The sequence below is a fragment of the Pezoporus wallicus genome, unplaced genomic scaffold (assembly GCF_028554395.1).
Source record: "Pezoporus wallicus isolate ANWC-B61680 ecotype Strahan unplaced genomic scaffold, APGP_CSIRO_Pwel_v1 contig_2372, whole genome shotgun sequence".
Classification (NCBI taxonomy): domain Eukaryota; kingdom Metazoa; phylum Chordata; class Aves; order Psittaciformes; family Psittacidae; genus Pezoporus; species Pezoporus wallicus.
The window spans coordinates 709,831-737,634 of NW_026635198.1; the positions used below are offsets into that span (position 1 = coordinate 709,831).

The 27,804-nt window shown below is 39.8% G+C and overlaps 1 protein-coding gene across 3 annotated transcripts in view; it reads right to left on the reverse strand.

Moving 5' to 3' along the window:
- Positions 1-27,804, reverse strand: part of DHRSX (dehydrogenase/reductase X-linked) — a 160,502-nt gene that overhangs the window by 57,544 nt on the left and 75,154 nt on the right. For 2 of the 3 annotated variants that reach the window (XM_057411843.1, XM_057411858.1), the window contains one exon: positions 1,091-1,192. The exons of the other annotated variant lie outside the window; for it this stretch is intronic. In XM_057411843.1, coding sequence (XP_057267826.1) covers positions 1,091-1,192 — 102 coding nt within the window. The remainder of the gene's footprint in view (positions 1-1,090; positions 1,193-27,804) is intronic. 3 annotated transcript variants of the gene reach the window in all.

The following is a 27,804-nucleotide window of genomic DNA, read 5'->3' on the forward strand; positions in this document are numbered from 1 at the left end:
ACATTTAATTGAACGTTTCATGAATGTTTCATTATCAATCAGGAACTCAAATACTGCTGAATTTTTATTGCAATATTTGCTTGTGTTACTGAGAGATCTTTAAGGCATCAACGAATTGTAATAAACCCATTTATTTACAGTATGTTTGCCCTCACTAGGACTGAAGGGTGCACAGGAAAACTGAAAATGTTCTTTGGTATGTCTTAATAAAAATATATGTAAATAATTGGGAAAACAAGAACATCAGCATGTAAAAGCAGAAAATCTTCTAAAAGAAGCCTAAATTGTTGCTGGTGGGTTTTTCCCCTAGTTAAATAGACAGGTGAAAATTCCCCTTTAGGAAAGTGCATGCAGAGCATGCCTGGTTTTTGGAGGAGGATTATTGTATGGGCTGGTTTCCAAAAATGCTGTGGCTAAAAAACATAATTAGATGGCAAGTATGTGAATAACAGAAGTTAAAATCCCTAACAGTAATGAGATTCATTTGATAATTGCATGAAGGCAAGATAAATGTTGTCCTTTTAATTTGTTCTCTGACCACTGAGGACACAGCTTTACGGACAACTTTCCAGCAGTACCTTGATCTAAGCAGTGACTGCTCTCAGGTCACTGGATAATTTGCTAGATTATATTTCACATGGATTAATCCCCCCAACCCAGCTCACCAGGCAACCACAGTGAACGCATGTGTTCATACAGGGAAAATATAAGGGGAAAGAAAGTAAATAAAGGTTTAAAGACAGGTTTTCTACACCCACACAGTACAGCTTTCCTTTCCTTTTTTATATTTATCATGGGTGCTTAGATTCTTGTGCAGTTGCATGATTTTTAGTGCTGGAGATCTAAAAAACATAGCAAAGGAAAAAGACTTGCAATAATGTCACAAGCAGGGGTGGGACTGAAGTGTCTTGTCTGCTCAGTCTCTCCAAAAAATACAATTTAAGTCCTAGAAAAATATCCCTGTTAATGCAGCCATATTTTAACTTGCTGTATGGTTCAGATAATTGATTTGAAATGTGAAGTGATAGATGAGAGCCCCATTTGTCATATCTTCTCCTGCAGAAACGTGAAGAAATAAAACAGAACTCACCATTATTCACCAGGACATGGAGTGGACAATTCTTTGCTCTAAACCGCTGCACAAACTGCCGTATAGACTTCATGGAAGCCAAATCACAGTATAAAAACTCCACTGGGAGAGAAAAGGAGATGAACAAAACCACAGTTAGGTCAGTCACGATGTAAAAATTACAGACATCAATAAGGGCTTTTATGATAATGTCAACAGGAAAGTAAAGATTTTAAAAATACACCAGGCTTTTCAAAATTATAACTGAAGCTGGTCTCAGAAGGTTCCTTTTTTCTCTTCCCTTTTTTCATTTCTATTTTTAAAGTACTGATTCCTCACAGAGCAAGGAGGCAAAGAAGGGTATCAAGCAGAGAAATTATGTCCCAGTCCTACTGAGTTTTCTACTGCTACCATTTAGGAAGAGGGGCTACAGCTCTTCGGTGTTGAGATGATCAAGATATGGCAGCTGGAAATCTAAAGAGGAAAGGGGAAACCACATCAGGCACTACGTTTCCCTGTGCTCACAATGCCAAATAGGCTGCCCTATATTTTTTTGCAGATTATCTCCTGAGTCCAAAGAGTGATGGAGCCTGACAGCATGTTATAAAACAAAGCTTTTGAGGCAGTAGCAAAGATGAGCAACAGTGTGCACATGCAGCGACTCATCCAATCACCGATAGCAAACGTGGCATTGTAAGTGATACCGTAGCTCCCGTGGACATCCAGGGACACTTGGTGTCGGGGTCACCTGGCAGCAACAACCAATCATGTAAAAGCCTTTCAAACGTAGGCAAGAGTCATGCCTCCTCTTGACTCCAGCAATGGCAGTGTGATTTGAGAGGATCACACCTCATATGGATACTGTGGGCAGCATCCTGCTAACGCTGGTCAGGAAGCAGGGTGTCTGCATCTCAAAGTATATTTAACACTGGTATGGTTTTATTTCCAAGAAAATATGTCTCTAACAAAAGCATCCTTTGTCCAAAGCATTAGTCAGCCATTGACCTTCAGTAGAACACTATGAAATTAATTATTATTAGTAGTAGTAATAATAATAATTTAAATCCCCTAATAGCTTTAACCTCCTCAAGTCTGAAAATTCTCCTCCTCTTGCAGTTGTTCAGCTTTCACTCCTTATTCTCACACCATGGCTTTATTGGTTGCCTTGATTTGCATGACAGCCATGACCAGGCTTATGAAGTGGAAACAAGTGGTCCCCCACTCTCCCACCTCCAATAGCAGTAGCTATCCCTACTATACTTTTCCTCTTATTTTTTTGCTTGGGCCATCTATGCTATTTACCAAACTGTTTCATCCTGTCACAACCAAGGCTGCAAGCTATAATGCCTCTTTATAACATGTCTGTATGATGAGAGTTTAAGAAGGCCTGAAGGCACAACAGCAAGATAAATAACAAGACAATCACAGCTGTTATTAAAATCCCTTATAGGAGAAGAGTTCCTTCTTTAAAGATCCTTCTTTACAGGATGGGGCTTCAATATTTATATATTTTCAACATAGACAGTATTAGTCCAATAAAATTTTCTTAGTGAATTTATAAATTACCCAATGCCCTTTTCCTCATTTAAAACAAAACAAAATACTTAAGATTCCAGTTTTAAGCTAGTGTAAATACATTTCTTCAAAATGGCTGTAAAGTCCTGCCATTTCAATAACTCTGACCCATGAATAACACTGAACAATTTCTTGAGCTCCTTGCAGACCTTTAGGAGGTCTGCTATTTTGTTTCATTTCACTGATGTCCTGCATCTGGACGTGGTAAGGAAATGCAAAAGTTATTCACGCTTGTAAAAGAAGAGAGTTTTTCAGGTCATCCCTCTTGCGGCCTGGCAGCTACATAAAACCACAAGAGCGGCACTGTAATTGCTCAGATACACAAAACCTGGTTGTACTAACCTATTAGTAACTCGTACAACAAGGAATGGAGTAAAGACCCAGGCAAAGCTTTATGCTGACTCTGCTGTTGTTCTGCTTCTCCAGGCAGCTCATCAAGGAGAGAGATTAAGGAAAGCATGATCAGCTTCTTAGAAGGCAGCCATTCACACTGCCAGTGGAAGAGTCCCTTTCAATACAAAATATCCATCTTGGTACAGAAGGCATTGGACTTTCATTAGCTGCAGTATTTTGTGGCACAACACAGGGTCCAAACAGTTTTTCAACCACCCATATGGACTGTGGCAATATTACCGACTCTCCTGGATTTTGCTAATGTCTCTGTAATGTGCAAGAAAAGCAGACCCCTGAGAACATTCACTAAGCCAAATTTTAGTATCTCCCCTCATTTGACCTTGAAATTGTTCTTTTCTGCACTGCCAACAACAGTGGTTAGATAACCAGCGTGGCAAGGTGAGTGCTTTTCAGCCTCACTGGTTCAATCTCACCCTTCCTAGGAATTAACTTTTTGCTACATGTCTGATCTCCCTTCCCTTAACTTCACAGTTTTGCAGAGCAATGTTGTCCTTTGTTACGACTATACATTGCCTAGACTAATGGCATACTAGGCCAAAGCTATCATTACTAAGCTTATTTACTTGCTTACTTGGGAAGCATGTCATCATACTGAGTGTTTGTAAAGTACTTGCACCAAAAGATCAGAACATGCTTTGGAAAAGAAAACAAACAAACAAATCAACCCCCAAACTTTTCTTTTTGCTCACAGAGCAGAAACATTAATGGTCAGAGTCCTTGTTCATGCTTGTTCATGCACAGCAGCTCTTTGCCAAGAGGTGGTTCACTGGCGCAAGTGCTGCACCAACCGAGGTGCTGTTCCACTCAAAAAAGAGTGCCAAAACACATCTCCAAGTCATATGCTGATTCAGTGGCCCGGCCTTGAACAGAAACCGAGTTTCTTCTTTGTTCAATGATCCGAGTATTTAATTGTTTTAATCAGTGTACTGAAGAATTACACAGTTAAAAGCTAAGGACAATGGTTAGTTTCTAGGATATTTTGAAGCATGCACTAATGTACTAAGTATGCCAATTTTTAAAATGTCATCATTAATAAAGACCAGTGTTTAATATTAAAGTGAGCAAATGGCCAAATCTGAACTTGAACTAACAATGTGACTTGAACCACTTTTAAGAAACAACAATGGCAAAAGGTTGTCTGTATAGAATAGGTATGATTAAAAAGATGTGCGGTAACAGCAAGCAAACTGAAACATGCCAAAATTAATATTTAGATATATTACTCATCCTTTTGGTTTGTCTCCCACCAGACGTCAAATTATTCAAGTACCTAATAACTGACAACAGTGATTATTCTGCTTTTGAGTTTAATAATAGGTTTCAAAACTAACTGGTTCCTTCGATTTTCTGTATGCTATTAAAAACAAAATTGGTGAGTAGAAGCTACATACAGAATATCTGCAGCTAATGCTACTGAAATACTCTAATTTCTAACTCTATCCCATTTCATCTTTCTTTCTCTTACACTATTCCTTGCTTTCAGGTACTTCTATTCTGACAGACATACCTGTATTTCTTTCTTCTACTGGATGTGCCCTTAGTTCTTATCTTAACAATCTGTCCACTGAAAGCAAGTGAATACATAATTCTCAGACACTGGTTGAAATAGCCAATCTTAAAAATATTTGACTATTATTGTAATTTGATGACTCAGCTGCCAGAAATTTATTCACCAATAAAATATAAAAGGAGGATGATTTCCCAAAAGACAGCTACAGTTACTTATGCCATTATTCACATATGAATAGATACCTATATGATGGTGCTACAATTAACTGCTTTGCCTAATTGCTTTCTTTCAAACATATGTGCCTGGTTCAGCAGCTTTCCAACAACAGAGAATGATGCTTTCCTGGCTGCTCCTCAAGGCAGCCTTACAAATTGTAGACAGCTAAGCTGGCTGACCACCCATGACGCCACTGAGCACCATCACTCTTCAGTGCCTGTTCCTGCACTGAGCACCCTCTGCTCGCTTGGTCAGGGCACCTAAAGTCAGAGGACCCAAAGGACAAGCATGCAGTGGCTCCTGGAGAGCTATCTGACACCATGAGCCTCACAGGAGCCAGGGAAGGCCCAGTGTTAGGAGAGCCTGAGACAGCTCCTGAGTGATCGCGCTTCCCTGAGTTTCCCATTGGGGTCAACTTCCCCATTTCTGTCCACCTGCTTCTTCAAGCTATAAGCACACCTTTCTTTTTAACATTTAGAGTTCCCCTCTTTTGCTTTCCATGCCAGCACAGCTGCCTGTGGTTACACATTTCTCCTGTGTCTGTATCAAAGGCCATGAAAACCATGAAATGGAAATTTTGGTCTACTATGGAAGGAAAATTCAGAAGCAAAAATAATAGACAGATATTTCAGTGAATTATCAGGGAGTGTAACTTGTGAGATACTTGCTGATCAGCTGAACACAGGAAAATGCAATGTTTGGGCTCCTGCAAAGACTTAGGTTTGATTTAGAGCAGATTAAGATGAGATGGATGCCACCTACCAACTACCACTACATTCTGTATTCAGCTTTAACTCATCGCCTTGAAGCTACAGTTCTACTTCAGAAGAAATCATAAGTCATAGTCGACTTTCTTCTATTACTTACACCAAAGCAGTTTTCCATCATGCTTTCACTGTCTTTGTGCTAAAAATACAAGCAAGGGATAGATTCTAGGGAAAGCTGCAACCCTGCCCAGCACAGCATGGGGCTGAGAACATGGTGGAAAGAGGACTATAGAACGCATTTCTTTGTCTCTTCCTGCTTGCCACCTGTCTATTCAGCATCTGAAGATACCGGCAGGAAGAGTTTTTTATCTAGCAAGGAACAAGGACTGGTTCTTAGACAAGATCAATTAAAAAAATGGTCTGCAGTAGTCACATACTCATGCTCAAAAATGTGTTGCAAAAAGTCTGCATGTTTTCTGGCTGCCATATCTCTACAGGGGGCTCTGAGGAATTCGACCATTCACCTGCTATTCTGTCTCACTTTGTTACCTGCACAGCAGCAAGGAGAAATGCTGCCCTGCTCATGAAAGAACTGAGTATGCTTCTGAGCACCTGGACAGAGGCAGAAATGCTGTTTACCAGAAAGCACTCTTTATGAGGCAAATACCTAGCATCTGATACAGGCTGCATCGCAGAGCTAGAGAAGCTCTGTCAGCAAGGTAGCAGGTGAAAATGAAGTGGAGCAAACCCCAGGAGAGAAAAGCATGAACTGGAAGGAGGAGAAGACATAAAGCAGTACTGACAGGAGCCTCCCTCTCTTTTGTTACAACACTGTCCTTGCTGACACTAATAAGTAGTGGCTTTGGCTGGTCCAGTCTTCAGAGACAAGCCTGTTATCTCCCTTCCCCTGTGGTTCTCTCTCCCCCCAAAGTAAGGTGTCCCAGAATCAACTCATCATTGTCAGCATGATTCTGCTCATCTGCTTACACATCTTCCAGCCAAAACAAAAGCCATTCTCAACCAAAACAGGGCTGTCAAGGGAAGGGAATGAACTTCTGGCCAGCTGGAAATTCTGACCACCTAAGGTCAAAACTGTGGCTGCTATATGACAACACTGTGAGTGGAAAAATGCAAAAGCATTTCTAGGATGCTAACATGAACCTGTGGTTTATCATTCTACCAAATGTGTATGTGTAGAAGCACACAAGCCCCCACCTACAGAATGTAGCTCCTGTTAATTTTTCTACACTGCCCAGGACTAACACAGGGGCTGTGATGCAAGTTCTGCTCAGACCTGCATGATGACATCCAGGACTAGAAAATGCTTACTATAGAAAGACTCACAGGTAAACAAAACCAAACAAAATCCTACAGGTAAATAAGGTGTGTACCAGCCAATTGCATATTGAGCACAATGAGGAACAGTCACATAAATGCAGCAAGCACAGCTTCTCTTATTTATGCTGTGTTCCTGCTGTTGTGCACTTGATGACTGCTCTGGGATCCACACCACAAGCACTCCATAATCTCCCCCATTCTTCATTTTCATCCAAGATTCTCAGGAACTAAATAATTAATTGATTAATGCACGAAAATCCTAGTGTGTGCAATCATAGCTGCAACACTTGTTGGCCCCTTAATTCCAGCTGTGGTTATGGTTACAATTTGCAGAGCTTTGGCTGCTAATCCTTCAGACTATTTTAACTATGTGACTGTAGACTAAAATGCTCACTATTGCCTGTTGGGCATCTTACAGGTTTCTCCCCAGTCTTCCCCTCTCTTCTTTATTAGTATGTATAATTTTGTGGCACTTTTTTAGATCACTGATCTTTCACAGACTATTAATAGAAATAATAAACCATGGCTAACTCTAGCACAGATTTACTGTTCAAGCTGATGCTTGTGATATGCCACCGAAGAAAAAGACAGATGGAACATATCCATCTAGCAAAGTGTGTGAATGTAGTGCCATGGATCAAAATAGTGAGCATATTTAAAGACATACGGTTTGGGTACAGTCATTAAAAGATACACTCACAACTTGAGTTAGCCTAATTTGTCTACAGCTTTTCAGCAGGCAAGCAAGAGCACCTAAATTCAGCTGCTGCTTCTCTGAGTCATTCATTCTAGTGCCACTAACTTTAAAGGCAGTCTGAAGAGATAAGCTTTCTGTGCCTATGTTAGGCTTTGAGAACAGACTCTATGTCATCCTCCAGCCTCTTCACTGAAGAAAGAGCTCTGCATCAGTGTTCAGGACATAAACAAAAATCCACACTGGGCAAATATCAGAAATTTGTGCTTTTTTTTTTCCTTCCTTGGGATGGTTTGAACAATGCTCAAACAGCTATAGTAAAAAGAGGCATTTCATGGTGCCATTTCCTAACCATGTAGCTTTAACATACCGGACTAAGAGAAATGGGGGAAAAAAAGTCTTCAGCTGAGAGAAATTTTCTCCCTCAGAAGTGTAAAAGTAAAATAAAAATTTGCTCTCAGAAACTGAGTAGTGTCTCCTAACTACTTTCGATTTCCACAACAGAAGTGTGGCTTAGTCCAGTGATCCTTTAACATGTTAAATTCCTGGTAGCTCTCGTGTACTGGTTAATCAAAATAAGCAAAAATCCAGGGTAAGAACAGTGTTTCAGTTCTGTAGCTACCAGCAGCTCCCATTACTGCCAAAATTCCAGGTCATCACAGAAAGTCCCTCAGAACAGCTTCAGAGATCATGCCGTCAGAGCACTGGGACATAACAGTAGTACACAGAGGAGGCATTCCATGTAAAGCAACAGAAATGACCATGCATGACTCTGCAAATTGCAACACCAGGTATTAAGTATGCTACCATTTAAGCACAATTCCTACAGACAAAGCATGCTCTGGGTTTTCCAAACATGCTTTGCTGTATAGTATTTGACATTTTCTGTTCAGCAGGGACAGGACTTGAAAAGAAATAATCTGCCATCAACTTGTCAGAAGAGTAACCTTGGGAGGTGGTGGCAGCAGGACACAAGCAGTGGGATCCATAGCCAGCTTTAAGGGTGAGAAAGGTTATCTTAGCTTCCCGTGGGTAAAATTTCCTCCAGATTATTGACTGGGGATGCTTTATTTTTTTAAGAATAGCAAATACAATAACAGATACATATAGAAAGTTCTCATATGCTTGCTGGAAATTAGATTCCATCTCCTCCTCATGAGTTCAGGTACTCATCACCCAGGCTCCTGACTGCAGAGAGGCAATGCCCTCTAATATCCTGCCTTGTTGTATGGGAAGACTTTGTTTTTACCACACTAAACAACAGTTTGGGGAACCTCTTCTGTCATTATTTCTCATATGTAAGGGTGTGCCTTCACAAAGGAAATACGATTTTGGATCTTCGTAAGGGCCATTTAGAGCCCTGTAGAGAAACGGTGGGAAATGACATGACCATACCAGTTTCACCCTAGGGTTGATACTTGGAAAAAAAAACAAATGTGTTGCAGTGGAAATGCTTCTCATATCTCTTTTTGAGGATTAAGGAAGGCAACCTTCATCCCGTTCCCAGCTAAGCATGTTTTCTTCCCTCCAGGGGGACCAGAAACAAGAGGACAGGGTCAGGTAAATTCCTTCTGCCTCATGGGGACAGAAGAGCTCACAGTGAGCATTTGAAGATTCATCTATGGACAGAAAAGAAAATTGCTTAGAATATCCTCATCACGATTATTACCCTCATTGCAGGTGTGGGAGGCAGAGCTAGATGACCTTTAAAGGTCCCTTCCAACCCAAATTATTCTATGATTTTATTTACTTTTAGATGCATTTTCTTCTTCCTTGCTGGTGAACAGATTTTTATATGAAGTTTCATTGCTATATTTTGTGAATTTCAGATATGTTTCTCTTGCTTCTTGGTTGACATTTACTCTTTACAGTGGCTTAGCTCTACACTGTGACTTACATCTCATTTAAAACCTCAAAATATAACGCACATATGTGACAAACACATTACCATATTCTCATATTGACACTTTCTATCAGGAATGAAACTTAGGTAAAGAGCTTTTTGGAGGTAATACAGAGTCAAGCTATTAAAGAAGATAAAAGTCAGCAAGGCTTTCACAAGACAACAAAATGAAAATGTACTTCAGAGCAAGCTAGGAGCATGAGTCTTCCTAGAAACGAAGCTGAGTCCTCAACTGATTTAAACTGCTGCAGTTCTGAAAAGTATATGGAGCTATCATTTATTTCCAGTTTCTCATCTCTGGACTTGTACATTCCCAATGCATCTTGGGTTGCGTAGCTTAAAAGTTAGGATATTGAATCACTTGTATAATTTGATGATCAAGGACACACACACGCATATGGAAGAGTACCAGAGAGGACAAGAAAAGGCCCAGTGATCTTTTGCTAGCAGCTTTATCCTTCAGAATATTTTATTAGACATGTACCCTGACTAAAACATGCACCAGCACTCATCTTGAGCTGTTCCCCTCTTGAATTGTAGAATTTCTTTTCTATATGAACAGCTTACCATGCAAAAGCAAATATAGTTTATTTATTCAAAGCATTTTCTCCAAGCTACCAAATTTAATTTAGGTTCAGATTAGCTACCTTGCTCATATATTTACATCCCTAAATCTTGCTTGCCTCAGCCTCCCTAATTTATTTGGTTTTTAACATGAAATTCTACTTTTTTCACCTTATAAAATTAAAAAAAAAAAAAAAAGAAAAAAGAAAAAAAAAGCTTTCATATTTATCCATAGAACAGATTTTTTGGGTTTAGTTGCTTTAGTTAAGAACCTCCAAATTCAATCAGCCTGCTTTGGGACTGAAATAGGTCAGAGCTGATAACAGCCCAGTTCCCAGTGGCCCAGAACCTCTTGTCCGTCAGTGCAGGTCTGGCATTTCCTGTCCTCTCATTGACGTAATTGTCAAGATATGGGAACTGGCTTGTAACCCTCAGTCTTTAAAAAATTTACCTTTCTATTACTGATTTTTTAAAAATAGATTAAGACCTTCTGGCAAATATCAAAGGTTTCAGTCAAAGCCAGCATGTCCTAGTCTGCCATGCAGGAGCTTCTTTCCATGTGCCAGTATCAAATCCATACTTGGAGATCTGCAAAAAAAAAAAAAACCCAAACCCAAACCCAACAAAAGTTCCAGTAGGACCATTTCTCAGTACACTGTCTAGATATTTCATACTTGAAATCAACTCTCAATTCACAGCCAGATTTAATACCAGAGAATCATTACATGATGGTGAAACAACTCTCCCATTAGCTACATTTCCAAAAAGAGAATGCATTTTCTGCATACAGCTGCTTTCCATTTCAAAACCACCAAAATAAAAACCTCCAGTGCAAAGAAGTACATTCATAATAAGCTTTGGTATTGCCATGAAAACAATTCAGCAAATATTCTGCTCCACACCCTTTGAGGTAACACAGAGAGGTTGATAGTGTTTCTGCTTTGTACTACTTCAAGGACAAAAACCTTGCAGAGTCAAAGGAAACAAAACAAAGAAGAAGGGAGTATTTCCAAGCTCCAGGCAAGAATAACTTTGAGTTGTCCAGAATACAACAACTTTTGCTATAGTCATGAGAACTATCCATAACACATACTTCTGCAAAGACCACCTTTCTTTTCCCCAGAAGTTTTCTGCTTTTTCACCCTGTGTCAGTCCTAGCACCCATGCAGCAAGCTTGAGCAGCTCTCAGACCCATCTTCAATCAACCTTTTTTCCTCCTTTTCCTCTTTCTTTTTGGAGACAGCCTTCACATCGATCAGCGAGTCACACTCTTTTCCTGTGGCAGCAGAGGCCACAGAGCTGATGGAGGGGAGGCAGCAGGAGCAGGCAGCCAGGGTGAGCGATGTGAGAGGCTAGGGCTGCCCCTTCCACCAGTTGTACAGCTTTAAGGCCAGGTAGCCATAGCTAACCTGGTTTCTGATCACCTGGCAGGGTGGCTGTGGTTCCCTCACATCCCTGCCCCTCTTCACTCCATCCACACAGGTCTGCTGGTGCAACTGCCTCTCCTGGCTCATGTCAACCGATACCTGGGATCTTATATGGGTTACTTAAGGAAACATAAATAATCTTGGGTAGCAACGTCATCGGCTTTTCCCACTCATCCAAGAATCAGGATGCATAGGCTTACTTTGTCCTTTCTTCCAGATCTGACATTAGGGTGTTTTGCTTTCATGCTTAAGCAACCTTAGATCTGTAGAGGGCTTCTAAGATGGGATTCACCTCACCTCTTTCACTAATCTAGTCTAAGATGAGATGAATCATGTCCTACAATTGTTTATTCCTCTCCACAGACTGCAAAGGGAGCTTGGGGACTCTGACTCAGATTTAAACCTCTGCATTATAAACCTCAAAAATTAGGTGATGTGAATCCTAGTGTTCAGTTTCAACTGATAATGAACAGAGAATGAGAGAAAAATAAGAGAATTGGGCATGCACACAGATGACTCAAGTGTTGCTCACCATACTTAAGATTTGGGGGGATGAGGAGAGGGGGAAGAAGAGAGTGAGAACTTCCAGCAGGATGTTGCCAAAGGCTCACAGACAGCTAGGTAGCACAAACAAAATTCATGCTGGAAAAAGATAAGGAATCTTGTAGGGAGTGTTTAAATTCTTTTCATATTGTGAATGTCTCTGAAATAACTGTGACTTCTCAACAGAAAAACTGAGATAGAGTTGCACAATCTAATTGACGCACACATCCTGAAAGTCAAAGAACATAAAGATCGTTGTAGTGGTTGGGTTTGGTACCGCTATGTCTATATGTGCACAAAAATGAGACTGAGCTTAAGCAAACTGCAAGACATTATCATTTCTAAAATAACGACAGTATAGCTACACACCCCAGGTGAGAACTGGCAGTTTTGCTGCTGCTCGATAAATCACACCGCTCTTGCAGCTACTAATTTGTGGCAGAGATCTTACTAGCAAGAAAAGTGATAGGAAAAAGAAGTGCAGATGAATAGAATGCCAACAGAGCCTCTTGATTGTTGCTTCACAGGCTGCCCTGTACACTGGATGCCACCTCCTTTCTCTTTTTACTTCAATACAAATAGGTATGTCATATTATTTCTAGGGATGTATTAACATAAGAAAAGTTTGGGGTTTTTTTCTTTGAAATGGATTCATCTTTAGGAAACTACAGATATCTTCTGCCCACCCCAATCCTGTTTTGTTACTTTGCTATTCTTCTCATCACACCCCCCTTGCTGGTCCTCCACAACTTTTAGCATGATCACTCTAATGTAGTGTCCCTATTCAGTGACAGGGCTTTAAAGGAATTATCTTTCATAGCAGTTCCCTGCTAATGCTGACCTGGAATTTCAGGCAGTGTAAGCCAGAGCTGCCGAGCAATGTGCCACAGGGCTCTTCTCCTCCATCGCAACATTGGATGCTTCTGTTATTTCCATTCGTCTTGAAAGCAAACTTATTTTTGAACATATGAGTAATTCTTCCTCTTAGGAATGTGCATCCTGTGTATTTTCCAGTATTGAATCATGCTCATAAGCATTTTCATTACAGAGTTTGTGGAAATTCTTCCTTTCATTAGAAAAATAATGCTAGGGAAGGCCATGTCCAGCTGGAAAGCATATACTTTCATTTGATGCCTAGTTAGGAAAGAAACAGATATTTTTAACTGCATAAACTCTTTCTTTCAAGAAAAGACAAACCCTTTTTCTTTTTTTTTTTTTTCTAAAGGTACAGCTTGGGGAAGGTTCCAGGTGAACAAAAAATGGATATTCGAGCCTTTGTCCTGTTCAAAAATCTGGCTTGTGCATAACAGACTTTGCCACCTTTACTCCAGCTCTAGAGACAGAACTACCTGTACAGGTAAGTCTTTGCATTCCCGTTCAATATTTGGACTTCATGGAGATACTTTCATCAGCTAAACTAATTTTAAAGAAGTGTTGGTGAGATACTCCTTCATGTCTGAATTTCTCACCTGCAGAAGAGGGGTGCAAGGTATGGAGAAATGTGTCAGTTGTACTACAATGATGGCTGGTGAGCTTGCTGGACTGGTGTAAAGAGATGTGTAGCATTGTTAAATGCATAACAGTGCATAAATCTATTCCCATGTACATCTGTTCTCTGGCTAGTGGGTTAGTGGTTAGCAGTAAGTAGAAGGGGTTTTTTTTAGGCAATAGTCACAGCATCATTTTTCCTTTGGTGCACACCCTTCAGGGACAAGCCTTTAAGAGGGGGTAGGGAGAAAACAGATACTTGTTAGCCTGCTTACACACAAATATAACTCAAATTATAGGCAAATTGGATTTTCTTCCATTCTCCTACCTAAGAAAAATAAACTCAGAAAGACAAACCTCTCTTAAATTTTTCATCCTCTGCAGGAAATTAATAATGTATGAAATGATTTTTCCGACATGTTCTGATGTATTAGTGGCACTTGGTTCTTGAAGAAACCAGGAATTGTCTTCACCACAGATTAGTGTTTCTAAGATGGTGATAGCTGTGATCCTGACACTATGAAGGAGTAGAGAACTGCAACCGGTAGGACACTGGATCTGAGGACTTACAAAGGTTTTTGATTTCTGCTTAATGCCAAAGTAGCTTTTTTGGGAAAGATAATCTCCCTCACATATTGGGAAAGAAACCAGATAACAACTTCAATGCAACCGAGCATGCTATTCTAGCAGACTACCTTTAACAGCAGGTCTGGATCTGAATTTTACCTTTTTGAATTGCAGAAGAGCCCCAGATTAGCAGCGCTGCAAGATCAAAAAGCTCTGATGCAAAATTTTGGTGCAGCATGCCGCAACATATAAAAAACACACTGCCTGTTTTTAGCAGATTCTCACCCACTATAGTGCCTCCTTAAGCCTCCGTTTAGGGCTGAGCTCAAGTCGCATTTGTAGAGGGCTGAATATGCCCTCTAACACCATGGTGTGAATTGTACAACCCAGCCTGGTGCTGGGTAGGGTGGTGGGTGCCCTTCCTGCTGCCCCTTTTTTCCCTCATCCGGAATGGGCAGTGCAGAACAGCCAGTGCCCACCTGGAAAAATGTGTCAGCTTTTCCTGGGAGAAAGTGGAGAGCAGGGCTGCAGTGAGACTTGGAGCAACCGGTAAAGGGGGGCACTTTATTGCTCTCTACAACTACCCAAAAGGAGGATGGAGAGGATGGAGGTGGCTGGTCTCTTCTCACAAGTAACAAGTGATAGGACAAGAGGAAACAGCCTCAAGCTGCACGAGGGGAGGTTTAGACTGGATATTAGGAAGAATTTCCTCACCAGAAGGGTGGTCAGGCATTGGCACAGGCTGCCCAGGGAAGTGGTGGAAACACCATCCCTGGAAGTGTTCAGAAACTGCATAGCCAAGGCCCTTAGTGACATGGTTTAGTGGCGGACTTGGCAGCCCTGGGGTAACGGTTGGAATCCGTGATCTTAAAGCTCTTTTCCAACCTAGCTGATTCTTTGATTCTGTGATTCTACGACCACTCAGCCCTGGGATCCCATGCTGGCACAGGGGCCATGTGCTTCCTCCAGTTATTTCATGGAAGTGACATACAGCCTCTCAACCACTATTTTTGGGGCCAAAGTAAATTTGTTTAGTTGTGAATAGAATTCTGGAAACCACATTTTTAATGGCCAGGTAGAGTGCTAATGTAAGGGTAAATTATATATTTGAGTTAGCAGCGTTGCTGCTTTGTTGTTTGGTTTGTTCAGACTACTTGGATGTCAGCCACCAATGCTCTGTGATTTATCTCTTGTTTAATTTTTCCACTTTTTCAAACCCTTAGCTGCTGGTAATTCAATTTCTGGCGACTGCAGACCTTCACTCCCTATTATGAATTATACCCCAAGGCAGACATATTGCCATCTGCACTGTAACAGTGGTGATAGCTAGTGGATGCAAGGAGGCAAATGTGCAGATGTCACTTGTGCTCTGAAACAGCTTTAATAGACAAATGGTGTTTGGATTGGAAATACCCTCCAAATATTAGCCTCTCGAAAACATTAAGGTACTCTCCCAAGGGACCTCTCCACCCTGTACTTGACTTCTCATTGTTTGTCCCAGTAGCTTTAATGGATGCAGGAAACTAAGTATTTTAGTTTGCCCAGCCTCCAAAATCATCAAAGGAGGAACTAATTCCCATCCAGTTACCATTTATACATGCTTGCTTCACTTCCCTCATCTTCACTTACCCTCTCCTCCCAGTCTCCATGCTTTCTAGAAGAAATCTTTCAGGAGGTTTCTGCTTACAGCAAACAATCAACTTCTGCTTCCCTGAGAAATATATTCCATTCTACTTAGAGCTGCTGACAGCAGCTTTCCACAGGCTGCAGGCATAACACAGCAATGCAACGTGCTGCTGCATGGAAGAGCTGGGAAGCATCATTCCCTCTCCAGCGAGCCTGGAAACAGTACAAATCTTGAACTGAATTAAAGAGGGATGATTCTATTTTAGTCAGAAATTATTACCCTAAAAACTTTCTAAAAAGCTCAACATACCCTACTGACAGTGAGGTGGAAAGAAAACATAGGAATGGCTGAAGTATGCCCACATTTGTAGCATAGAGCTCTTGCCAAGAAGATGAAGCCTTGACCCATGCTTGGTGTTTCCCAGATCAGCACTGGTTAAGACCATCTTTCTGACCTCCTGCATGACACAGGACCTTGCCCTGCAGTTACTCATTCCTGAGTCAAACATAATTTCTCAATGAGTTACAGCAGACAGAAGCTAGCAAGAAACAAGGATGCTACTTCTCCACAAGGCTAGTCATCTTGATATGTAGAAAACCTGTGTGGCCACAGTTGCATCTTCCTGTCCTCAGGTGACAAAGTAGGACAACGGTGGTTATCTTGTGTGATAACCAAATGGGTAGTGAGCTGTTCATGACACCACTAGAGAATTTCTTTGTTCCCTTCTTTATCTCCTTGGATAAATATTTAGATTTATAAATGGCAGATTTATTGGTATTTCTTAAGCAGAGATCCACTTGATATTATCCAGGAAGAGTTTCATCTGTCTTTACCCGAACAGTTCAGAATATCTGTAATAGCCTACCTTCAAAGTTTCTGGAATTCACAGTGAGAAAGTTCTAACTGGCTCCTTTTTGACAGGCATAGATATCTATAATACACATCCAAACAGTCTGCATGGCTGACTTTTTCCACAGTATTCAGCCTTTATTTCTGTTTTAAAATACCTTCCCAAACAGAATGAGGAGAAGCAGAAAGACTTCAGGCTCCTAACACCCATCCTCTATTAAAGTGTTCTGAACGTCATGAGGTGAATTGATAGAGAATATTTCCTGTCCCTATTTTGGAAACAACTGCATTCTTGTGCTCTGAAAACATCTTTTTGCTGTTGGCTCAATTAAGTCAATGAGGAAGAAAGGGAAGCCCAAGCCAGAGAGAACAGAGAATAATTTAAGACGTTTGGACAACCTGGAATGTAATTTTGCTGGAGGGAAATATGCACTTTCCACTTAATTTTGTTTTTGTGGAATAAAGGACTTGCTACAGTTTGGCAATGCTTTTTAGGAGATTTAAATTTCTAGTAGAAAACAAACGCTTTAAGATGCTTGACTTGCATTGTTCCAAATTACTACATTCTTTAGCTCTAATCAACCCGGTTTTGATCATTGCTCTTTTAAGATATATTTTCTCAACATAAGCAGATGCTACATTGTCTTTGCATAAACTGTGACTTACAGCTATGATTTTACGCTACTTTAATGTGGGACTGTTTTCAAAACTCTCTCAAAATAAAACCTGTGTGTGCGAATAGTACATCAGCAAAGATTTTCTTCCCCAGAATTACCAACACTGACACCTATTTTATTACTGACAACTGTGGCTGCAATATCCAGCCAATGATTTTTTTACCTCAGTTGGAGTGAACAGAAACCATTACAAGCCAAAGATTGTGCAATCAAGGTGTGAGTGACTGCTGATGACATTCTAAAAGTTACAGGTTATGTTTCACCCATGAAGCTCAGTAAAAGACATTCGTACTCCATATTCAGAGCAGGGAGTCTTTCCATGCTCTTCTAGATTGACAGTTTGCTCACAAAGAGTGCAGCTTCTTATTCCCCTTTGCCCTTGGTTTCCTGACTACCATGCTTTCTTTGCACCTGAAGGGAATCCACTCTTAGGAAGAGCCAGTTTATGCTGCTCCTTTTTTACCTTGGAGGAGGATCATGGTGCGTTTTCTGTAATATTTAGGAACGGGAAGCAGAAATCCAGCACTACATCTTTCCTAGTTTGTGTCACTTCTCTGTTTCCCTCTACTGCAGTTGCATCCTTGTATTCTTTCAGTCCCTTTTTAAATCTGGTTTTGCTCAGGTAAAGGAGGGCATAAATTACACATCCCTCCTTTCAACTGAACTCTGTCTTCTGGAGCTTTTCACTGAAAGGAGGGTGAAGAAGATGTACTTACAAAATAGTGGGAGCAATTCTTCTAGTGGCTGGAAATACACACCTTAAGAAGAATATGTGTTGTGCATTAATTTCTGGCAGAAACATCTAATCTGTCACTTGAAACTATAAGTTTTGGTTTTAATTACATGAGGGGAAATGAGACCAAGATATTAGTTGGGAAGTAACGAAACTGATGATTGACACAAGAGAGAAACTTACAGCTGGTACTCACTGAATTCAAAGAACCTATCTTCTGTGCTCTCCCAGAAGTCATCTGAATACTTCTGTTATACTGTGGTCAGCTTGTGATAAAGCCACCCAGCAGTAACAGCCAGACTTGGAATCCAAGAATGTTTAGAGATATCTTTGTAAAAGAAAAAGAAAATCAGTACAAGTGGTATTAATTCTGCGATGCACCTTGGGTAAAAAGCTAAGGTCCTCTGCAAAAGAACACACAAGGTGGAAGAAGGAAACTTTAATCTGGAATGAAAAGCTAATGGCTTAATATAATGTTCTAACAATGGAGCTCCAAAATCAAATGCAGATCAAACACAATGCCTGGTTTAGTGGAACCTTAGAAGTACACTGGAACATACATGGATATTCTGACCTAATTGCCTTAGGACACAAATAAATAGGGTTTTAAAATGTACTTTTCTCATCATCACTCAACTTCTTCTATAAACACCATGAAAAGCTGTAATATAGTCCAAGTGACCAAAACTTTTAAGTTTCACATTTTGAGCAGATCTTGCTCCATTTAAACACTCAGAAAGAAAACCAGGCTGCAGAGCCTTATAAGACACAATTCTAGAAAAGCTGCTCGTCATGAAAAACCTTGATCTAAGTATGCATGTGAGTCTAAAAAGATTACCATGCAACAAGGCTTATTTATACATTTAAAACATCATAAGATTAGAAGAGCCATAGAAAAAGGTGTGATTGTTTTCTACAAATAGTGAGATTCCCGTAGGCCCTTACTGCAGTTATAGTTTAGTGTGATCCCTTTGAAGCAAAAGGATGAGCTGTCATGTGTGAGAACATCAAAGCAGGCAAATAACAACACATTAGTGTAGCAAGTGCTATGATTTTCAGTTATCTGTTCACAGCTCTGCATTTTTGTGGGGCAATGTGGAGAGCATACCAAAGTGTACAGGGATGGTCTGACAGATTGGAGTACTTGGTCCATGATGATAACAAATGGTAAGACTAACAGATTCACAACAAAGTGTGGAACTGAAAAATGTCTAATTCAGAGTTCATATCACATTACCCGATCCACCTGAAAAGAATGCAGTGGGAAAAGCCATTATGAATTTTGGAAAAGCATTAAAAATTCATCACATCATGCAGAAGACATCTCTGTAACCTATGAGTTATTTCCTGGCCACTTATCAAATTTATTCTAGCAGTGTCTGTCCTCAATCCATTAAAAGTAGGATTAGCTGGGGAACGTATTCAGTGCTTTACAAGTATTTCAGAGCTGCTTGAACTGAAGCTTTCAAGTAGTTTTGTAAGCAAAATTGCCAGAATTTATCAAGAAGAGTAAAATACAGCAAAATAACTATGTACATTTGTAATTAATTCTTTCCCCATTGAAATGCAAAAAATTGATCTGTGACAAATAATTATCACTAACTCTTAAGAGTGAAAATACAATGGCAATTTTCTAAATTAATTTAATGGTTGACTTGCTTTAATTAGTGGTAAATTATTTATTGGAAGTTCTTTAATCACCTTTTATTTACATAAAGGAGCCCCAATCTTGGTTGAGCTATAGAAATCACTTCAATAATAAACATTAGAAGTTGTTATCTAATCCTTATGGTTTTGTCTGGGTTTGTGGAAAAGAGGGCAAAAGAGCTGGAAGACCCTCATTTTTATTTTACTGCACAGGGTTATGAACAACCAACCTATTTGCAGTTAAAGTTAGGTAGCACGGAGTGATAAGGCTTTGACAAATCATAGGTGTATCCACATGCACTAAGTAATATCCCTTCATAAACTCATCAGCTTCTACGTGAAGTATGTCTTTTCTCTGGTAATTATGAAAAGCCTGATCAATAATCTCACTTCTCCAGCTCCTGGGAAACTTAACTTCTAATCAAACCCTATTTATGGCTAGTTTATAACTCACTGACTTTTGAAATTGTCTTTTATTGTAAATTTATTTGTACTTTATTATTTGCTCCATTGACATATCCACAAGCAGCAAGAGTATCCTCTGCCATGTTTAATTATTTTTTGACAAAGCCAGGCAAGCTCATTTAGCCTCTTTTTGTTAAAGCAGACTCTTTGTTTACCTCAGAAAGCTTTCTCTAATTCAGTTTGTGTCCACTTTATTGAACATGCAGAGCAGGACAGTACTCTGTATTTTAGATGTAATTCAACGTAAATTGTAACTGATATTTCCTAATATCCTAACCACCAAATACATCTTAGGATCATTTATCTTTTTCACAGATATATGAAAGACTAAACTGCTATGGCAGTGGCTTATCTTTGTCACCTTTAGTCATCCTAATAACAGTGAATCTACTGATGTCCTCCTTTTCCTCAGTTATTTTTAACAGATGAACTTTGAGTTTATAGCTGAAAACTTATTTTATGTTATGGCTCAGGGAAGCCTTTTGATACCAGAGAGACAGACAAAAAAGGATCTCAGTATTAACAGTTTGAAGCTTATTAGCACAGCATACTTCTGCTGAATTCCACTGCACCACACAGAGCTTCATTTGAAATTATTAAAATTTAATATCAAGACTTTCAACTGAGCCATGCTGGAAAATCTGCCATTAAAATTCTTTTAAGTCTCATCACACAAATCCAGGGAAAAAATCAACTAAGACAGGCTTAGAAAAGTTCACATTTAAATAATGCTCTTTGTCCTCCATACAGGGCATATAGAGAAAGTCAGTAAGATCACAGTGACTTTTTTAACATGCTTACCCCTTCTTTGGGGGGAATATAGGAAGCAAAAGGGGAGGGCAGAAAAAAGGGCAGCATTTTGAGGCAATGGTTGCTGATCTTGCCAAATGGAAAAAAAAAAAAATTAAAACCAAGACAAAACACAACAGATAAAACATGTCAGGAATGTAAACAAAAATGAAGACAGCTTTGACAATATAAGATATGCTACAGTAATACAATTCTACAACAGCACCCGTTACTTGGACTTGAATTAGTTGGAAGAAGATACATTAGACAAAAAAGAAGTTTTGAACAACTTTTCCTGAAAATGCTTCAGCGGCCATAAGGAACTATTGGAAATGACAACCACGGGGGGGGGGAGTGTTTTTTTCTTTTGGCCTGGATTTGTGTGTAATAGAGGTTTCCCTCTTTATCTGTTTGGTTGTTTTGTATGTTTGGTGGGGTTTTTTTTCTTCTTTTTTCTTAAATGTTAATAAATTATTTTAAAACTTCTTTCGAGTTTAGTCATGTAAACAGTACATAGCTCTCAAAGGGCTGTGCCTTTTCCATTTTACTTGCATTCTAATTAGAGGAATCAAAGTGCCCTAGATGCACTGTCCCAGTCACAGCGGGGATACTGCAGGGCTGTACCAGCTCTGGCCTAGCCAAGTTACTAGCAGCAGACTCTGTCCTGGAACTATGTAGCCATAAGTTCCCTCTCCTGACTGCAGACCTCTTTAATATTTGATATTATTCCTGCATTCCTTTTTGGTAAACCATATTAACAGAAGCCTATATCAAATTTCTACTTTTTTTTTTTGGTACTTCTTTGTTATTGTTGTACATTGTTCTACCAACATGTACATCCTATCACAATTTCCACTGATAACCTTTTTATAGTGTCTCATCACATCCTTCTCTACCACTCTCATTTACAATGTGAATTGGTAGTTCAAAGCTTCTCTGTTATTATTCCTTCATATTTTGCACCTGCCACTGAAATATTTTTTTTCCCCAGTGCTCAGTTCCTTCACTGGTGCTCTGTGCAAGAGATTGCTTGGTCTGACCTGTGGCGGGTAATTGATGGCTGATGACTGACAGCTACATATGCACCAACAACTTGCTAGCTTGTGTCCTACTTCCTCGAGCTACCTGTGGGATCAGATGACCCTCTTTTGAACCCAGTCTCTACCCTATTATTTAAACACATATAGAATAGTTGGGGCTGAAAAGGGAACTTAGAAGATTATCTAGATCCAACATCTTACTATACAGTGCTTCTCCAGCATGTGCCAGACCTGGGGGATCTCACAGCAGTTGGTGGAACATTAAAGAGGTCATCTGCATCCCATCGGCCGTGTGACGGCTGGTCAGGATAGACAAGCTTGTTCTAACCCTCCATTCTGAAAGCTTACGGATCCAATCCTGATATCTTACAGGACTCACTATACACCAGTGCTGCCACTTGTAAACATATTCTTACTCTGGTACAATGCTTATGAATTTGAAAATGTGTGGCATGTTTACATGAACAGCAAGTAGGCTGTGTGTGCTTTTTGTTTTTTGTTTTTCCCTTAATGAAATTACATTACATTGGAAAGCATTTTAATGAAATACATACAGGAAGCAAGCAGAAGTTGCCTGAAAATTAATTATACATTAACTGCAAGTCTTGTATATAATGGTCTGAACACAGTACTTAACACGTTTATCATCAGAACCTTAATGATAAAACCAAACCAAACCAAACCAAACTGCTTTTGGTACTTCTTACAGTTGTACAAAAGCATGAATTGATTGGCTTATTAATAGGTATAAGTCAGTGGGGTATTAGCATTAGATAGCTTCTGTCTCCCACTCTACTTCATTTGGAGTACATTCTTAATGCACACGGTGAGGGCCTAACTCTGTACAGAAATGAATAGATATTTTACAGGATAGAATGCACAGATATGGACAGGATAGGAAAAATGGCAAGGAAATCTGGAAGAGACCCCCACTTGTTCTCTAAAGAGAAGTCTACACACTCAATTTCACACCAGGCACTTTGTTTTCCTGGTGGTCAGAAGAAGACTGTGGGTTATTTCAAAGGAAGTTCTGGAAGGTGACCGTCCTTCACTGACTGTATCAGAAATACATAAATCTGAACATTTACCTATATGGTAGAAAATAAAGAAAATGAAAACATTTCTATTCCTTATTTTTTTTTTTCTAGAAGTTATGTAGAATTTGTTAGCACTATGAAAGTAAGCTACCCAGCTTTACATTTGTCAGAGGTATCTTGAAGAGTGACAGCTATTGATGTTACTGCTTCCTGTAAAAGTGTCTGTCCAGATATAACGAAAATTATCCATGAGAGACTGCATGCTTTGTGGCTGTCATTCTACTTCTACTATGATGCTGAAAACTGATTTACCTGCTCATCCATCCCAGGTTTTGTTATTTTCATAAAAACTCACTGACCCATCTACCTATTTTCTTAATCCTATCATAACAGTTCTCTCAGAGACTGAGTAAGCTCATTAGTCTATATTTCAGAACTAAAACCCCTCTTTCAGAAACATAGGCTATTTTGATCTAATCCTAGACAAGATGAAAAATTCATTTCTTCTGTAAATTTTTATTCTATTTATTCTATTTAATGTTTTATCACCTTAGTTATTAAAGCTGATTTCTCATTTGACTTTGCCTGCCTTTAACTGAGGGACACAGGTGAGATAATACCCTCCCCGCCCCAGGTTTTCAAATCTAATTATAGTCTTCACAGGAGACCACACATCATATAACCACGTTACAACCATTAGAAATGCTGTATTAGGATGTGTTAGTTTTCAGCTCTCCCTAAACATGTTTGAGTACTTGTGCAGTTCTGGTTCCCTCAACATAAAAAGGACATGGAACTTTTGGAACAAGTCCAGAGGAGGGCCACGAGGATGATCAGGAGACTGGAGCACCTCCCGTATGAAGACAGGCTGGGAAAGTTGGGTCTGGAGAAGAGAAGGCTGCGTGGAGACCTCATAGCAGCCTTCCAGTATCTGAAGAGGGTCTATAGGGGTGCTGGGGAGGGACTCTTCATTAGGGACGGTAGTGATAGGACACGGGGTAATGGGTTAAAACTTAAACAGGGGAAGTTTAGATTGGATATAAGGAAGAAGTTCTTTACAGTAAGGGTGGTGAGGCACTGGAATGGGTTGCCCAGGGAGGTTGTGAATGCTCCATCCCTGGTGGTGTTCAAGGCCAGGCTGGACAGAGCCTTGGGTGACATGGTTTAGTGTGAGGTATCCCTGCCCATGGCAGAGGGGCTGGAACTAGATGATCTTAAGGTCCTTTCAAACCCTAACTTTTCTATGATTCTTTAACTGCTTTTGTTACTCCTTTTTTTTTTTTTTCCCTGTACTGCTGCTGCTGCTACAGACCTTTAGTTTTAGTAGCTTTTGCATTTCTTCCCTTAAAATTTATGAAAACGGACTGTGCTAGAACAGGAAAAATCTACAGGGTCAGACAAAAACTGAACAGAGATTTTTTGCCTGGGGTATAAACTGGCAGGCTGCAAGCTGGCTCTGGTCTGGAATTTGATATAGAGCTGTGCATAAGCAAATACACTTGGCACATACTTGAGTAACACCTAGGTTTCCCTCTAAGGCACTTTCTCCAGTTGTTCAGTCATTTCCTTGATCCACCCTTACACTTTCCCCAGTTTTCTCCAATAACTTACATGTGTGCACACACACATGCATGTACACAAATATATATTTTGTTGCATCACATCTGATTTTCAGAATGCCATTAAAAGGTATTTAGAGTCACAGTTAAGGGTTTTAATGTGCTGTTCATTCTTTTGATTTTGCACAGCAATGATCAAAGAATTCATTCTTTATATCCTTAATCTCTGGGTCATACTTTGTTTTGGTTTTTTGGTTTTTCATCTGATCCTGTTTTAGGGTTGGGTTTTGTTTTTTTAGGAAAAAAGAGATCAACTCATACAATTAACAGGAGTACATAGAAAAAGAATTAAGGCAAGTCCTTGACTTGCCTACTTTACTGTTGTGGAGCCTATGGGCTATCCCAATTTATTAATGTTAACAGTGAAATTATTCTAATGCAAAGCAAGCACTTTAACAGGTATGTAATCGGGGGGGATGAGACTTTTTTTCTTTCTTTTCAAGGCCAAACTGTAACTCTGCCAACTGGAGCCACCTTCCTGTCCTCCCAGAAGCCAACCACTTCCAGTGAAGCATGAGGAGAGACTATTTCCTCACTAGGATTTTGCACCAACACCATCCATGCAGCTCAGAAGCAGCTGACCAGATTTTTATTGAGCTTTTCCAAGTAATAGACCTTGGCATGGAATGAAGCACAAAGAACATAAGAAGCAACTGAAATGGAGAGGAGGTGACCGGGATACAAATGGCAAACGAATTCAAAGAGCATTAGCTGCTCTGGGGAGGTGTCTCAGGGAGCTGTAGCAAATTGCAGTTTGGAGTGCCTGGATGATACTTCCTTCCACAGCTGGCCTAGGAAGGCTAGAGATACCATATATTGCATGGTTTCTCCCTGGGGAAGTCTCAGCCTGTACTGAAAATGCTCACTGCCTGCTTGGGAACATGTGCCTTCTGTGCTGCCCTGCGCCCACTTGCCAGGTGCTGCATGGACCAAGCACCCTCCTTCTGCTGTGAAGGACCCTTTGCTCCTTGCGTCAGCAGGTATCAAACATGTCAACAGCCTCCTTTGCCCTTAAGATACTCAAACTGTGGAAGACCAGAAGAAGCTGTGGTGCAATTCAAACCAACACTTTTTGGAAATGCTGCTCTGTTATGAAACAGAGCAAGAAACTAATTTTCTAGAAAAACAGATCCTTGTTAGATGAGAACTATAAGGAAATAGCAATGAAAAATGTCAGAGCTCTACTGCAGGGTTTTAGTGGCATTTTCCTCATACTCATTACCAAAATTAATTCACAAAACTTGCCACAATATGCTGACAGGATATGGCTGTAATACTTTAAGCTGCTGTTAAGAATTCAAAATATGACAATCAAAACAGTTCTCTTTATATACGATTAGAACATTTATTTGCTTGTTCAGTGCAAAACTAAGTAGTAAAAGGAACCAGGAGCTGGGAAAGAAGCCAAGCAATAAAACTGATTGATTGCCCAAATACACAAAAATCACATCCACAGCTTTCAAACATTCTCTCAAAAGCAGAAAATCACCTCTTCAAGGTTACTGAACAACCTAGTTAGACAGGATGGGGAACCTGCTGTTAAACAGAAGACAAAGTTCGCCTCTGAGGTGTAGCTAATACAATTAATGGTTGCTCAAAATACCACGCACCTCCATAAATCTGTCTCCGTTTAAGCTAATTAACAGAAGTTATTCAGCAATGTCATTTTTTATTCTTTTTATTCTTTGATTACAACAGATATACTGTTGTCTGAGGAAAAACATATAAGCCATAGAACCCGCATTTCTGTCAGAAAAAATGCATTCCCAGTCTTTGTTTTGCTTTTCAACTACTTCCTTCATAAGATTGCAGATTACCACTGCACATCAGTTTTCTTCTGTTCATACATTACAACTAACCACAAAAAGATCCAGCTTTCAAATGATATTCATTTCTCCTGCACTGCCATCATTGTCTCAAAGTCAACACCATCCAAACCAAGTATTAAATAAGTATTTATAGTACGAGCGGAGTATAAATTGCAGAAATGGAATCAAGTTTGGTAAACTCACAGGCAGACTTCCCAGTGGAAGGCTGATGTTTTCAACTTCTAGTTGTCACCAGAGGAATAAGAAGAACTATTTAAGATGTAGGCAAATAATATCTTACAACTAAAATGTTTGAATTAAGCAAATTAACTGCTTTTCTATTGAGAGAAATCCCAACTAACAAATCTGAATTCACCCTTAGAGAAGGTGCTGAATACAACACTGCCTTCCAACCAGAGCTGGGTCAAAAACTTTTTCTTATCCCCAGTGAGTGAATCAAGGCCTCAGTTCTTCATGCCAAATTCACATTGCTCTTCATTAGTATTACATGTGACAGCTTTAGTCAATGTGCAGGATTGGAATTCATGGCACATGGCATTCAGGGGGATTCATTGTCTTGCTCTGGCAAAAACTACTGGAAATCCAAGCCAGAAATCAGCCTTCGTAGGCTCTGATCAAGAAAAAAATACTGCTGACAGGTCAAAAAAGTCGTTGAAACACTTTTCACGAGAAGTTGCTTATGAGACAAAAGGATGTCGTTCCTCAACCTGTATGAATAAAATCTAACAAATATACGGCAATAAATATCTTCAAAGGCTTCTGTAAGTATTAACTAGCCAAAATTAATTTCACTAAAAATTCTACTTGATCTTAAGTGGTTGGTTAAACAAAACAGCCAAATAAACCTCCTACCTGCATGCTTAAACCAGAGGATGCCTTCTGAAATAGATCTGATCCACATTAATTACATAAAATAATAAAGCATCATAAATTTTACCTACATATATTGAATGGACATTACTCAGCAGTCTCTGAACGGTAAGAGTTGCAATAGTCTTTTTGGTTTTCAAACTGTGGTTCAGTTTTCCATATCATCGTAATTACTGCAGCTGCACTGTTGCCAACAAAATCCTAGACTCAAAGCTCTTGGCTATGACAGCACATCTAAGTAATCACCATGGGATACTGCGCTAAACTCAAACAGGTTTCTTTTTTATGAGCTATATATATGAGCAAAAGCTAGAGCATGTTTAAACAAAGCAAATCAATTCAAGTCAAGCCTTCCTACTTAAATAGATTCACACAGCTTATTAAGATGAGCAAACATGCCTTAATGAAGAACACCCATCTTCTAAATGAGAGAAATAAGGCCTTGTTTGTGCTGTTCAGGCAGGGCAGGGCATAGCCCCGGTTTCAGGCTCACTGCTCACAGAAGCAAATCCACTACAACAGGAATTCACTGTGGACTTTACACTCCTATGCCCATTACTTTTAGTCTTACTCTGCTACCTAGCAGAGTTTTAGTGGTTGTCTGATG